This window comes from Ipomoea nil, unplaced genomic scaffold, assembly GCF_001879475.1.
Source record: "Ipomoea nil cultivar Tokyo-kokei standard unplaced genomic scaffold, Asagao_1.1 scaffold1262, whole genome shotgun sequence".
Taxonomy (NCBI): Eukaryota; Viridiplantae; Streptophyta; class Magnoliopsida; order Solanales; family Convolvulaceae; genus Ipomoea; species Ipomoea nil.
The window spans coordinates 693,449-709,285 of NW_017617690.1; the positions used below are offsets into that span (position 1 = coordinate 693,449).

Here is a 15,837-nt window from a genome sequence, read left to right on the forward strand (position 1 = left end):
AAAAAAAAAATTCTAAAAATCCATCCCCACATCAATAAAAAAAACCACCATTTGATTTTTTGTTCTAAAAAACCTTCACAAATTCACAAGTGTTGATGCTCTAATATGAGTCAATAAAGTTAAAAGAAGTGTTGGTGTAATTGTTTGCTGAAATAAATGACTCATATTATTTTGATTTTATTATTTTTTAATGATTTTCTTTCTTTTCCCTCTATTATATTATTTTCTTCCCTTAAATAACCCAGCATTCCGTTATTATAAACTTTAGAAACCGAATATTCCGTTAACTATTTATTATTCTTAACTTGCTCATTAATTTCAATAAGAAAGGTCTTAGGTTTGAACCTCATCCCAACCAAAGTTAGCATAATTGTTAAACATATACTATGAATATGTTAAAATGTATTAAAAAATACAGTATAAAATTTAACATAAACTTTTGTCAAATAATTAGCCCAACTAAATACATATCATTCAATCATTATATCATGCACCAGGGCGCACAATGCATTGTTTGTGCGCCCCGCCCTACCCAAAATAGTCCCTCGACTATGTCGTAATTACCAATTTGGTCCTCGACTATCATTCTTACCCAATTAAGTCCTCAACTATACAATTTTTACCTAATTTAGTCCTTTGTCAATTTGACTGTTTGTTGACTGTCAAAAGTGGAAATAAAGTTGTAATTTTACAAGTTTTCTCCTTCCTCCTCATTTAGCAGCGCCAAACAATGTAGCAATAAGCTCCGGTTGGGTTCTAAACTTGTCAGTATCGAAGTAGTGGTTATGCATCAGATAGCCCATGAATTTGATTTCCAACGATTTTTTGACGATCGAAATCTGATTGGAGTGTATTGCTGCATGGTTTGGCGCTACTAAATGGAGAGGAAGGAGAAATCTTGTAAAATTATAATTTTATCCCGACTTTTGACAGTCAACAAACAGTCAAATTAATACAGAGGACTAAATTGGGTAAGAATTGTATAGTTGAGGACTAAATTGGGTAAGAATTGTATAGTTGAGGACTTAATTGAGTAAAAGTTACATAGTTGAGGACTTAATTGGGTAAGAATGGTAGTTGAGGACCAAATTGGTAATTATGGCATAGTCGAGGGACCATTTTGGGTATTAACTCAAAAAAAAATCATCTGTTTCGAATGCACATAAACTCATAATAGAATACACATCATCTAACATAATACATAATACACATAAACTTTTAACATAATACACATAAACTCATAACATAATACACATAAACTCTTAACAGAATACACAAACTCTTAACAGAATACACATAAACTCATAACACAATACACAGAAACATTTAACCGAATACACATAATGGGATTTGGTCCGTTTGAACGGACACAGCTTCCGTTACGTCAATCCTCGTCAACAGCAATTGAAACGGCGTCGTTTTGTGCCTGTGCACCGTGGTGCACGATATAAGTTGCCCATATCATTCAAAGTTGAGCATCAAAAAGTATAAATCAGGAACCTTGTTCTAAATAATCATTTTAAAAAAATTAGGTTAAGTTTTTTATTTTTTTCGTTTAATTAATCTTTTTTTTTTGTTTATTTAAAACAAGACTTAATATTTCAATTATGCTTTTGTATTATTGAAAATGATTTAGGTCATTATGACATTATTGTATTAATATTTTGTGTATGTATTTTTATAATGGTACAATTGTACACTACTTTACAAATATTGTACTATTATTTTTTTATCGAACAAAATTATTCTTACATCATTGTCCGACCTGTGCGACCTAACTACAAAGTTGTTGATAAGAAATACAACTACACATGCACTTTAAACAATATAGTTGGACCATTGTCCAAAGATCGAATTGACAATGTTGACATCCCACTGGCTCCATTTGAACAAAATAACGCATCATTCTCAAAATTTTATCAATGCATGGAAACTTCTAAAGAAATTTGTAAATTAATTTTTATTATATCATTATAACAATATCTATTGTAACCATATATTTTGAATTATTTATTTTCATCATCTTTTGACAACAGTTGTAGCAATTGTCATTGACAAACTCCCAAAACAATTTGTCTCAACAACGAATGGAAATTAAAAAAAAAAAAAATCAATGACTTCATTGTTGTGAATGAAAATTAAGTACCTCACTTTATTACATATGCAATAAGAAAAATAATATATGTATTGTATTATACTGTACAATTAATATAGTGGTGATGCATTATGGTATTCGTTTCATCTTGCGAGGAAGTATATGCACTAGAGGTGGGCGTTTCGGGCTTCGGTTCAGTTTTTTCAGTTCTAAAAAAATCAAATCATTCGGTTTAACATTAAAGTTCGCTTCGGTGTTCGGTTCGATTTTCGTGGAAGTTCACTGTTTGAACGTTTCCTTTTTCACCCGATCAATTCTTCAGGTTTCTCACTTCGAATGCCACTTGAAATTTTTTGTTGATGACAAGACATCCATCTATATAATTAATATTTGAAAAACAAAAATTATTAAAAGAATAACTTTCAAATATTCATAAAAATTTTCAACACATAATCGTTTAAAGAAACTGGAATGAAATCCCAGAAACCGAAATATCAATTCCAGTTTGTTCACTAGAATGAAATCCTAGAAACTGGAATTTAGTTCAAAAGGTACTATCATGTATGTATTGACACAAATGGGCCTATAACTTAGTGAGTAAAACTCTTGCTTTCCAAACTTGATGGTTAAGGGTTTGAACATCACCTTGGTCATCCACTCCATTTCATTTATTTCATAACAATTAGATACGGAGTATATTTTATATAAAATAAAATAAATAAAAAAAAATCGATCAGATTTCGATTAGTTAAAACTGAACCGAACCGATCGATTTCTCTAAACCAAGTACCGATCGATTTCTCCAAAAGTGTTTTATTTATATTAGAGGTATTGGATAGAGTTTGTAACAAATATGGTCTTTGATCTAATATTGTTGGACCATATGATCATGTTATGCTCTAGGATTTTATATAAAATACAAAGTCAAGAAAGTTGTTGTCAGTTCCAAAAATCTCTCATCATCCTTTTGGACAAGATCATTCCTTTACAATTGTCTGTTAAACATGCAAACGACTATATATTGGGACTTCCTAAGAGGAAGAAATTGAAGTTTCAAATTAAAGGTGTTCGGACTGTGTGGTATCTGGAGTAGTAACTACATAACCGATAAATACAAACGTTATTGAGAAACAAAGTTGGTGACAATTTGTGTAATCTAGAGGATTAACTCAAATTACATGTATAGACTTCTTCAAAAATTGAAGTTGATTTATAGGATTCATGTTTAAATAGGTGTTAGTCCTACTTTAGTATTTTATTCTGTTTTTCATTAGATATCACTGGTTTCTAAACAACTTTGAATAATTGGTACAAAGTGTAACAACTCGTATTGATACTCCATCAAGGTTATTGCAATCGTACGAGTTTATATTCCTGCATTATATGACACTCAATGTAATAAGATTTAATTTCTCCATTACATCTTCCACAATCCCCCTAATAAATTTTGACTCTTGCGTGCAAATTAATTTCACGATTTTGTACCTAGTAAGAGATGTCTGATAAATAAATACTCGAGTATATGTATATGTTAGGAACACTTGTATTAGGATTTTGATGATACCAATGTAACCTAGAGTGTAGACCCCTAACCTTCGTTATTTTTAATCGCTGCTTTCGTTCTAGACAAAAGTTGCCATAACTCACATTGTAATTCGTGTTAAGCTAGACAAACACACGAAAACGAGTTATGTTCATTTGTTAGGGCTAACACGACGAAAAGAGACACAAAGCACGAAGGCTGAAGCGTCAACAACGAAAGATCATCAAAGGTTATCAACCACCTAGTAGAGACAGTTATCATTTTGACGATTAATCAAGACATTCATTCTCTTCAATAACAAGAAGAATGTCACTACTGTCTGAGTTGACTAACCATCCTAGGAACAAAAGGACCTCAACATGTAGGACACGCATACCAAGGAGCATTAAATGAAGTTGTACCATCCTTTTGAAGCTAAAGGACAAAACCCTAAGGCTATCCATACCCTCAACGGATACATGGTACAGACCACATTAATGGAGCATTTAATGCAGCAAGCTCCCCGGTCCTTACCCACTGGATAATAGGTTTGAAATTTCATCTCCCTCCAACGAATGAAATTTCCCTCACCTATATAAACCCACCTTCATCAACTAAGAAGGTGCTGGTTCTTTTCACTCGATAATACTATCAAGCAAAATCTCTTAAACAATCTCAGTTCTCACCAAGCTTTTGCGAACCAGTGTCAAGGCGTGAAGCTATTTGAAGAAGCTCATTATTCCCTATCTTCCACCTTGAAGAAGTCTTGCATCTTATAAGAAGCGATCATCCTTCATTTAGTCAAGACTTCACCACGTTGGAGAAATCAGAAATCATTTTCTATCAACCTCAACTCTGAAGAAGACGTTGATAGAGGCGGAGTAAACTCGCGGAGTTGAAAAACCTACAGGAAGCTGTCCGGCTTAGTGATCAAGGAAGCTTTCATGTATTTGTGCTAACGAGTGATAGTGCAAACCTTCCATAAGTTGTGGAAGAAGAGTGGAAGTAGGCAAAGTTGGCCGAACCACTATAAAAACTCTCGTCTTCTTATCTCTTTACTTTCGCGATTTTCTTTCTGCATCGTATCATCATTTGCGCCCAAACCGAAAGTTTCATTAAAACATCAAACTGTGCAAAGTAATTAAAACGAACTTAATATTTCCGCTGCGCTGTAACGCCGAAAGGTTGTTATTTGCCAAAATCTGAAAAGAGTCTATTCACCCCCCCTCTAGACTCTCGTTATAACCCTACCGGGACCAACAGTATATATGTATAAATTACCCGGCTGCAGAATGTGTGAAGTCATAGCCAAAGAGATTGGCAGCTTAAAACATGGCATCGTTTGGTGTTTGGTAAAATAGTCAGCATATAGGTCAACGGAAAATGATGAATATCAACCAAATTTGAATTGAAATTAATCATATAATATCGACAATATTTTCTGAGTTTTTAGTGTTTGGATGCCTTAGGAAAATCCAGTCAACGGAAAACATTTTTCATTGACGGAGAAAAATGTAGCAATCGTTATACCGTACGTGCACCACGGCGCACATAGCAATGTGCGCCCCGCCCTCCCAAAACGACGTCGTTTTGTTAAGTTGTGTGGGGAATTGACGCGACGGAGTGTATGTGTATAGGTATTCTGTTAAACAATTATGTATATTCTATTATACAATTATGTACATTCAAAACATGAAATTTTTTTTAAGAGTTAAGAGTTTGTGTTTTATGTTAAGAGTTTATCTATATTATGTATGATGTTAGATTATGTGTATTATCTTTTCAAAAAAATGTATGTGTATTCTGTTATATAATTATGTACATAATTGAATTTATGCCTTCAATTTTGTACGAACTTTGAAACAATTAAACTTGTGTTTCAAGAGTACAAGGTTTCCATATATGATAAGTAGGAGTGCAAATGAGTCATATTTCCCATAGTGGTGTGAAGCATAAATTGCTATATATAACTTCATTTCTTACAATTTTCATTCCATCTTCTTTTGCTTCAGATGGGAAATTTTGCTTCAAAAGAAAAAGAAGACCGATCGACTCTCTCCCTCTTTTCTCTAATCCCCTTTCTCACACATTACACCAGATTTTATTAGTTGTGATTGTTTTGTTTACCATTGGTTCTCTTATTTCATTATCTTTAGTAATATAATAAAATGGTCCAAAATGATGAATATCAACCAAATTTGAATTGAAATTAAACATATAATGCCATAATGACAATATAAAATATGAATCACACTGTCATTTTAAAATGCCATTCTAATATTCTAATTTTGTTCCGGATACAATACACATTACTAGTTTAAATTTCATCATTCCAATTAAACTTGTTTAAGCAAAAAAGGGATTTGAAGCGAAGAATGTAGGCACACAATGAAGCGAGAAGGTTGTTGGCTTGGAAGGAGAATGACAATTGTTACAGGTTGTACCAAGGTTCATATTGTATTGTGAATCTTACTACCAAACATGTAAAATATTTTCACCAATATTCATTATCATTACCAATCAAGTATTTAGGGTCCGTTAGTTTGGAAACTTGGAAAACGACTTCTGAAAAATATTTTTCGACTTTTTAGTGTTTGGATGTCGTAGGAAAATCCAGTCAACGGAAAACATTTTCCATTGACCGAGGAAAATGTAGAAATCGTTATACCGTGCACTACGGTGCACATAGCAATGTGCGCCCCGCCCTCCCAAAACGACGTCATTTTGTTAAGTTGTGTGGGGGAATTGACGCGACGGAGTGTATGTGTATTCTGTTATACAATTATGTATATTCTATTATACAATTATGTACATTCAAAACAGAGAATTTTTTTTAAGAGTTAAGAGTTTATGTGGATGAGATAATTTGAATTTCATTCAACAACGATTAAGATAGAGATTACAATACTAATAGACTAACAACTCCTATCAACTAGGAAACCAACATAAGACTAGGCCTAGTAAAGACTAGTAAACATAACAGGAATATTAAAGTGACAAATAATAATACAAATAATAATATTGCTAACACACCCCCTCAAGCACAAGGGTGGTATGCCACAACATTGGGCTTGTCACGTAGCGCTGCAAAGCGCGGCCCTGGTAGCGGCTTCGTGAAGATATCCGCTAGCTGGTCTTTTGTGGAGACATAGTTGACCATTAACTCTCCGGATGCTACCTTGTCGCGGACGAAATGAAAATCTATCTCCACATGTTTGGTCCTGGCGTGAAAAACTGGGTTAGCGCACATATATGTTGCGCCTAGGTTATCACACCAGAGGGTCGGCGGAACGCCAGTGTGTAGCCCAAGTTCCTGGAGTAACGATACAACCCAAGTGACTTCAGCTGCCACATCAGCTAGGGCTTTGTACTCCGCTTCAGTCGATGAACGAGCTACTGTGCGCTGCTTCCTGGACAACCACGAGATCAGATTAGACCCCAAAAACACTGTGTAGCCACCAGTGCTCTTTCTGTCAAGAGGACAGCCTGCCCAATCTGAATCGGAGTAAGCATGTAGAGAAGAGGACTCGGAGACAGTGAGTCGTAAGCCGTAGTCTAGAGTACCCTTGATATACCGGAGTACCCTTTTAACCAACCCCCAATGCTCAGCTGTTGGTGTGTGCATAAACTGGCACAGTCGATTCACAGCAAAAGATAAGTCGGGCCGTGTGATAGTTAAGTACTGTAAAGCACCCACCACACGACGATACTGGGTTGGATTATCGTGCAGCTCAGCAGTAAATGAGACAGGCTGAGTAACTGCAGCCGGAGTGGCTAGCGGCTTACAGTCAGTCATACCGGCTCGACTCAGAATGTCCTTCATGTACCTGCGCTGGGATAGCATGAGACCAGTGTCAGTTTTGACAGTCTCAATCCCAAGGAAGAACCCAGGCGTTCCAAGATCCCGAATCTTAAACGTCGATGATAGACGATCTAGCAGAGAAGTGATAAGAGATGGATCATTGCCCATCATAATAATGTCGTCGACGTATACTAACAAGTATACTCGTGAGTCAGCCGTGGAGTAATGAAATAGGGAAACATCCGTCTTGGATGATGAAAAACTTGCAGAAAGTAAGTAGTCGTGTAATCTCTTGAACCAGGCCCGTGGAGCTTGCTTAAGCCCATACAAAGATCTCTGTAGGTGACACACGTGATCTAGGTGTGTCGGATCTTCATAACCCGGAGGTTGCTTCAATACTGTTTCTGCTAAGTGCCCATTCAGGAAAGCATTGTGGACATCGAGTTGCCTCAGAGTCCAGCTGCGTGAGACAGCTAGGGAAAAGAGTAGCCTGACTGTAGTCGGCTTGACGACCGGGCTAAAGGTGTCGAAGAAGTCTTCGCCAGCCACCTGATTGAACCCTTTCGCCACAAGACGAGCTTTGTATCGCTCGATTGCACCATCAGCGGTGCGTTTGGTACGGAAGACCCATTTGCACCCGATGATGTTCATGTCCGGTTTGGGTGGAACAAGAGCCCAAGTATTGTTATGTAACAGGGCATTGAACTCCTGGTCCATCGCATCACACCATTCAGAGTGCCCAACTGCCTGTGAATAACAGGTGGGATCAGTGGTTACACTGAGAGCCTGAAAATCTTCGCTAGTGCCTCGGGTCATATGTCGAAGCCTCATTGTATGCCCTCGATCTTGAGGCTCGGTCCGTGCAGCCCGCTTTCTGCGAGCCACGGCTCTAACTGGTGCTTCAATAGCTAAGGGGGTTGCCTCCTGTGCCAAGGGTATTGGACTCGGCGGCCTGTGTAAACCGGAGTCAATAACAGGTACGGGAGGCTGGTGTGATACAACGGGGCCAGTTGCCCAAGGCAAGGCCGGTGGTTCCGGTGTATTTGTATTCTGAGCTGTCAATTCTGAAAAAGGAAAAACAGTCTCGTCAAATCGTACATGACGACAGATATAGACTTTCCCACTTGTTAAATCCATGCATCTATACCCCCTAAAGGAAGACGGGTAACCTAGGAAGACACAGGGTGCCGAGCGATAGTCTATCTTATGCCGATTGTAGGGCCTAAGATAGGGATAACACCGACACCCGAAGATACGCAGAAAAGTGTATGGTGGTTGAGTTTTATAGAGACGACTGTATGGACTTTCAGAATTGAGTACAGGAGTTGGTAAATAATTAATTAGGCTTGTTGCTGTTTCAAAGGCGTAGTCCCAATATTGTTGCGGGACACAGCCTTCAGCTAATAAGGCCAACCCTGTTTCGACTATGTGACGATTCTTTCTTTCGACTCTACCATTTTGTTCTTGCGTGTACGCACAAGATTGACGGTGAACAATACCCAATTTTTCGAATGTTTGATGTAATTTACGGTACTCCCCACCTAAGTCAGATTGAACAGATTTGATAGAACGCGAAAATTGGCATTCTACCATGACTCGAAACGACTCGAAATTTTTATATATATCAGATTTTACCCGTAAGGGATAAAACCAACAAAAGCGAGAATAATCATCTACAAAAAGCAGAAAATAACGAAATCCACTAGTAGAGATTACAGGTGACGGACCCCATATGTCCGTATAAATTAAATCTAGCACATTGCTACTTGATAAAGGAACTCTATTTAATGGAAATCTAGACGATTTTCCAAGCTGACACGAAGTGCACAACCCGCCCGGTGAGGTTTTATTTGGTGTGACAGGACACAACTGTAAGACTTGATTCTGGACATGCGCACGGGGATGGCCCAACCTGCGGTGCCAGACTACCGGTATAGCACGGGATGTGAGAAAAGCAAAATGCGACTGGGAAATAGGAAGCTTGTATAGACCGCCCTCTGTGGACCCTTTAAGCAGAACTGCCCGAGTGACCGAATCCTTCACAATGAAACAATTTTTATGAAACTCAACAAAAACACGATTATCATTTGTTAAACGATAAACAGATAGTAATGGGACCGAAAGATTAGGAACATATAGGACATTTGTTAAACTTAGTGGTTTAGACACAGATGGTATAAAAACATGGCCAACTCGTGAGATCGCCAAACCTGCGCCGTTCCCAACACGCAGAACATCACCACCAGTGTATTCATCAGACTGGGTCAGCATAGACGGGTCCGGCGTGGCATGAGCAGTAGCGCCCGTATCAGGAAACCACCCGGAAGCCGACTGGGCAGCCGCATCTTCTTCGCCCGGAACCACCATGTTTGCTTGCGGAGACTGCTGCGGAGCGTAACGCTTATAGCAGAAAGCAGCCGTGTGACCTTGAGCCCTACATATTTGGCAACGAGGCACGCCACCCCTGCCGTTACGCCCGCGACCACCGGAGCCTCCTCTGCCGCGTCCGCCATTGCCAAAACCGCGTCCGGAATTGTGACTGCCAGAACCATGCCGGCCTCCGTTACGGCCTCCGTTACCACCTTTGCCAGCATAGAACGCTGTTGGAGTTGCATGATCACCAGACGCCGGGTAGTCATCCGCATGAATAAACTCCTGAGCGCGAAGGAAGTCCGCAATTTGTGGAATGGTGACCGCGTTCCCGGCTGCTGTCAATGAAGAAGCCATCGCCTGGTATTCCGGGCGCAACCCCCGGAAGACGAACATATTCTGTTCGTCGAGTGAGATTGGTCTGCCAGCCTGCGCGAGATCCTCCACCAACAATTGCGCACGCCCAAGGTAATCGGATGTGCTGCTGCCTCCTTGTCGCAGACCATGAAACTGGCTGAGTAGACCAAGAGTTCGTGCACGGGTTGAACTGCCGAGTCCTGCGCTAATGGATTCCCAAACATCTTTAGAGGTGGATTTGCCAACCGCAAGATGCATCACCTCATCCGAGAGGGAAGAGATGAGAAGAGACAGCAACGTCTGGTCCTGTTTGATCCAGGCTTTATAAGCTGGATTAGGAACCGGAGTGGAGGTGGATGTCATGGATTCGCCCGTTACCGGAGTAGCATCAATCATGGGTGGTGGACATGGAAACTCGCCATCCACATACCCCATGAGTTCTTGACCACGCAAGAGGGGACTAATTGAGTCCTCCAGAAAAGATAGTTACGGTAGGTAAGCTTTATCGATACGAAATGGTGGGCACCGGAGAGGGTATTTTGGTTAGTGGTCGGAGAGGGAGTGCCACCGGCAGAGATGGTACGCTCAGAGGAATTGGAAGACATGGCGTCAATCGGCCGGATTGTTTACGGAGAGAGAGAGGCGATTGGATTGTTTACGGGGAGAGAGGAAAAGAAAAAAAAGGATTCCAGGTCTAACTGATACCAGATGAGATAATTTGAATTTCATTCAACAACGATAAAGATAGAGATTACAATACTAATAGACTAACAACTCCTATCAACTAGGAAACCAACATAAGACTAGGCCTAGGTAAAGACTAGTAAACATAACAGGAATATTAAAGTGACAAATAATAATACAAATAATAATATTGCTAACAATGTGTATTATGTATTATGTTAGATTATGTGTATTATCTTTTTCAAAAAAAAAAAAAAACATTATGTGTATTATCTTTCAAAAAAGTGTATGTGTATTCTGTTATACAATTATATACATTATATTATACAATTGTGTACATAAGAAATATGAGAATTTTTTTTTAAGAAGTTTACATGGGAAAGTGTATGCGTATTCTGTTATATAATTATGTACATTCTATTATACATTTATGTACATTCAAAATATGATATTTTTTTAAGAAGTTAACATCAGACATGGGAAACGAAATTTCAAAAAAAAAAGTACAAAACGACTTTGTTTTGAGCGAGGATGGACAATGCACGATATAATTTGTCAAAATGTAGACAATTTTGTGGAAAATGCCTTAGCCTATTCCGATTCTGATTCTCATGTGCGAATTAATTTCCTTTTAACTCTGTACTAAAGAAAAAAAAATCTTTTTAACTCCATTCCCTCCTTAATTAGGAAATCTTAAATTTAATTAGACTCCAACATTGATTGTATAGCAATCCGCAATGAGGAGGATTACTAGTGCTGTGGGAGAATACAATTTTATTTTGCGTTAAATACACCAGTCGATTGGATACTCCAAATTCCAAAAATCCTGAAAACCCATTATCGAGCTGAGCCTGAGGATACTCCAAATTAACCCTAAAACTGTACGTACTCCTGCAAATTAAACGATGAGCGCATCGGAGAAGACAACGCTACCTCTTCATCTTCATCTTCTTCCCCAAGACATTCTCTTTGAGATCCTCTCCAAGCTCCCCGCTAAGTCGCTAGTACGACTCAGGTGCGTTTCTAAATTCTTTTCCGCTCTCATAGCTGATCATGCCTTTGGCGTTCTGCACCGCAGCTTGTCCTTCAAACTTCCCAGTAGGGCGGGCATCCTCATGGCTATCATACCTCGAACTCCGCTCTCTTCCGCCCCTGTGTATTACACCATAAATAATTTCAGCGAAGAAACCCTCCAAGCCAACCGTCTCGACTACTTGGACGCTGATGAACCCTTCCCCAAAGGTTGTCTACACTCCTCCTCGGATGGCCTAATTTGTCTGTCCAAACCCAATGGAGACGTCGTTGTTTGCAATGTTAGTACCGGACAACGTGTTTCCCTTCCAAGATTCCAATTCAACTCCCCCCATCGAACTCAAATCTGTTCACTATTGGGGTTCGATTCACAATCTAAAAGATACAAGGTTTTGATGATTGATAGGAGGAGGAGCATTTTCGAGTATAAGCATTGGGTTTTGACCGTGGGAGTGGATAAATCATGGAGGGAGATCAACTATTCTTCCCACCCCTTCTCTCCATTTGATGGCTTTGGCTGCGTTGGCCAATCCGATACTAGTGTCCACATCGATGGCGTTATCTATTTCTATAATTGGCTGACTAAAGATGACCCTCCTAGCTTCCACATAGTAGCATTTGACGTTGGGTCCGAGAGTTATTCTTTGATACCAATTCCACCTGAAGTTACATCATCATCACGGGTTCATTGTATAGGGAAAACATATTGCTGTTCTGATTTTGTTTTCAAAAATTTTGCATTGCTACAAGTTGATGGAGGTCGATTGGCTATCGTTTATGTTCGCAAAAGAGACCAACAATTCTACATGGATGTTTGGATTTTGGAGAAATCTAAGGGATGCTGGGAGAAGATTACTACAAAAATTCCATTCAATTTGAGAGTAGAACAATCAACGAAGTATCGCTATACTACAAATCATGCTGGGGAGGTTGTGTTGTTAGGTAAAAATAATAAACAATTTATCATTTTTGTTTGTAACTTGAAAAGTAAGACTTGGAGAAAATTTGATATAGGTGGAGTTAAGGAATTTCCAATTTGTTTGCTTGCGGAGGTTAGAATGTACAAGACTATGGACAATGTATTTTTTATTGAGTAGTTTGATTTTTTGAATGTTTGAATTATGAGAGAACTTTAGGGTTGACAGCAAGTTTTGTTGATAAGAGAGGGCTTAACTTGGTGAAAAAGTTGAACTACTAGTTAATTTCATTAATTTGAGAATGTTTCCTTTTTATGTATTAGTTGATATATAACATGAAAAAATTATGGACAATTGAATGACTAAGTTTGTTCAAATCAATTGATATATAAAGGTGAAATTTTTTAAAGTAAAGTATATATATTATAGGGAGACAAAGAGAACCTACCCTTAGAAGAAAATTGAGAACCAATTTTAGCTATCGATTTGGGAATGATCAAACTAAAACAAGAAGAAAATGAAGTAGCATTTTCATAAATATTTCAAATCTTAAAATGCAATTAATAGTATTGTAATTAAGTCATTAGATTGCATTCATGTGTATAAAGTTAGGAGCTCCTTTTCATATATGGAGTATATATCAAATAATAACAATATCGAATTCTAAAATTAATAAGAAATGTGATACATTTTGCAATTTAATAAAATTAAATCAATTACTTTAATTTTAGATAATTGTCATCTAAATTAGATGATAAATTAGTTCATCTGGAATAATACTAAATCCATTAACTGATCGAAGAACATAATCGTAGTGGTCCATTCGAAATGTGAACCCGTTGCCAATTAAGTAACCCTAATGTAACTTAACTTGCAAGACAAGTTACATATTTGTGCATTGAAATTTTTACCTAACCTTAAGGTTAACGAGTGGGTTAAATCTTGCTTCAATCCCTACCATTAACAAGAAAGCAACTATTGAAGTATAGGGTGTTAAAAATTTTAATCTAAAAACATAATAAGTCTCAATCTAAATTATATCATTGATTTATGTCTGTTTTTTCTATTAAATTTTTGTATACATATATGGTATAAGAGTTGTACAATACAATTTTGTGGACAAAAACATTCATGCATGTCTTTATAACTAGACTAATGACCTCTATTATATTGCACTATTAGAGGGATGCTAGCTAGTCTAAGGTCTCCCTAAAGAAATACACGAGTAAATATGTATAAATTAGTCCTCCAGAATGTGTGAAGTCATAGCCCGAGAGTCTGACTAAAAGACTGGTCGGAATTTCCGTCCAACGGTTCAAAGTTGGACTGAAATTTCCATTCTATAATGGTGGGTTAACATACGAAATTTTCGTCTAACAGATCAAAGTTGGTCACAATTTATGACCAACAGGTTGGTCGGAATTTCTGTTTAATGGTCAAAGGTGGACGGAAATTCCAATTCTAAAAATTGTGGGTTACCATTCGGAATATCCGTCCAACTTTGACACGTTGGACGAAAATTCCGACCAACATCTATTGTTGGACGGAATTAACGAGGCTCATTTTTCTAAACCCTCGGTTTGGACGGAATGTTGGTCGGAAATCTGTTTTCCGACCAATAACCCCCATTTTCTGTACGGAAATAGACAGATTTCCAGTCGTGCATGCATTTTTGCAAGGTGATTTATAATTTGAGGGTATTAAGGTAAAATAACCATTATATCATAAACAACAACTTCTCATTACTAAGAAGAAGAAAAAAAAAGAATTTTGAGTGGTTAATAATATCATTTAAACATATTTGTTAACAGATGAAAAAAATGATCATGCCATAATAATGTTAGAACCAACAAAGAAGTTTTGAAAAAAAAGGGACTAAATCTGGAATGACACATAAATCTAGAACCAAAAAAAAAAAAAGGAAATAGACTTTACACAAAGAGAACTGAATGGACCAAAAATGCTATTTTTTTTTTTTGAAATAAAAAATGCTATTGTATTTAACCCATTTAAATTGTTTTATTGATGGGGTAAAAAATGGTCATGTCACAATAATACTATGATCAAAATGAAATGTTTTGAAAAAAATGACTAAAGTAGACTGACACTTATAGATTTAGTACAAAAAGTGAAATTAACTTCATATTAAAACAATGATAATTGGGCTCCTTGGTTTAGTGATTCTAATCCTCAAGTTGGCGGAAGTGTGAAAATGGCTCTCTGTGTAGACTGTAGGGTACGGTCAAGTAGTCAACAATATATATGGACTGACTTGTATAGGAAATTACTTGGCAACTTGTAATTTACCTCCTCCATCAACTATTAAATAAAAATTCTAAGAGATTAGATTAATTTAGTGTTTGAACAGATACTACAATATAATAGAGTTAGTAGCATTCAAAAAAAAAAGAATTAATTTAGTGTGAATTGAAAAATCTATAGAGCTTTAATTTACTCCTAGCTACTATCATTTATTTATTTATTTTTATTTATTTTAAAACATAGATGATTTCATCTTTGCCTGACTAATCCAGTAATCCTAAACCCACATAGTCTTGGCTCTAAAGCCACTGAAGAGACAAATTGCAAATCTCACAACTTATCCATCAATATGATCATATCATAGTCTTCAATTCATATGCACACAATGGATATATACTATGGGGTTATGACATATAGTCAAATACTTGTACTGTAATGGATACAATTGGCCCTATATATTATGATTAGTAGGAGTATTTGACTATATATATGAATTAAGTATTTGAATGGAATGAGATCTAACACTGTATATACAGATGAAATGCTATCCAAGTATATATAACCCAGCCTTCTTCTTCTGTATCAGCTTTTGCATCTCCTGCCTTCTTCACACATTCATCATCAGCAGCTTTCATCAGCTTTTCAGTTATGGTCTTCTTCACACCTTCATCAGCTTTCATCACATTTTCAGTTATGGCCTTCTTGACAGCCTTCATCATCAGCTTTTCAGTTATGGACTCAGCACCCGGTTGGTTAAGGACTTCCTCTATATCCTTTAAAACTGCCTCATTATCTC

At 37.3% G+C, this 15,837-nt stretch overlaps 2 protein-coding genes across 2 annotated transcripts; one reads left to right on the forward strand and one right to left on the reverse strand.

Annotated features, from left to right (window-relative positions):
• Positions 1 to 9,050: 9,050 nt before the first annotated feature.
• Positions 9,051 to 10,581, reverse strand: LOC109184433. The gene is made up of 2 exons (XM_019334435.1): positions 9,349 to 10,581; positions 9,051 to 9,092 (listed from the first exon to the last, which is right to left on the reverse strand). Exons 1-2 carry the CDS (start codon positions 10,579 to 10,581, stop codon positions 9,051 to 9,053), a joined length of 1,275 nt encoding a protein of 424 aa, XP_019189980.1.
• A 1,154-nt stretch (positions 10,582 to 11,735) lies between these two features.
• Positions 11,736 to 12,959, forward strand: LOC109184434 (putative F-box protein At4g38870). Its single transcript, XM_019334436.1, has one exon. It carries the CDS (start codon positions 11,736 to 11,738, stop codon positions 12,957 to 12,959), a length of 1,224 nt encoding a protein of 407 aa, XP_019189981.1.
• Positions 12,960 to 15,837: the final 2,878 nt, after the last annotated feature.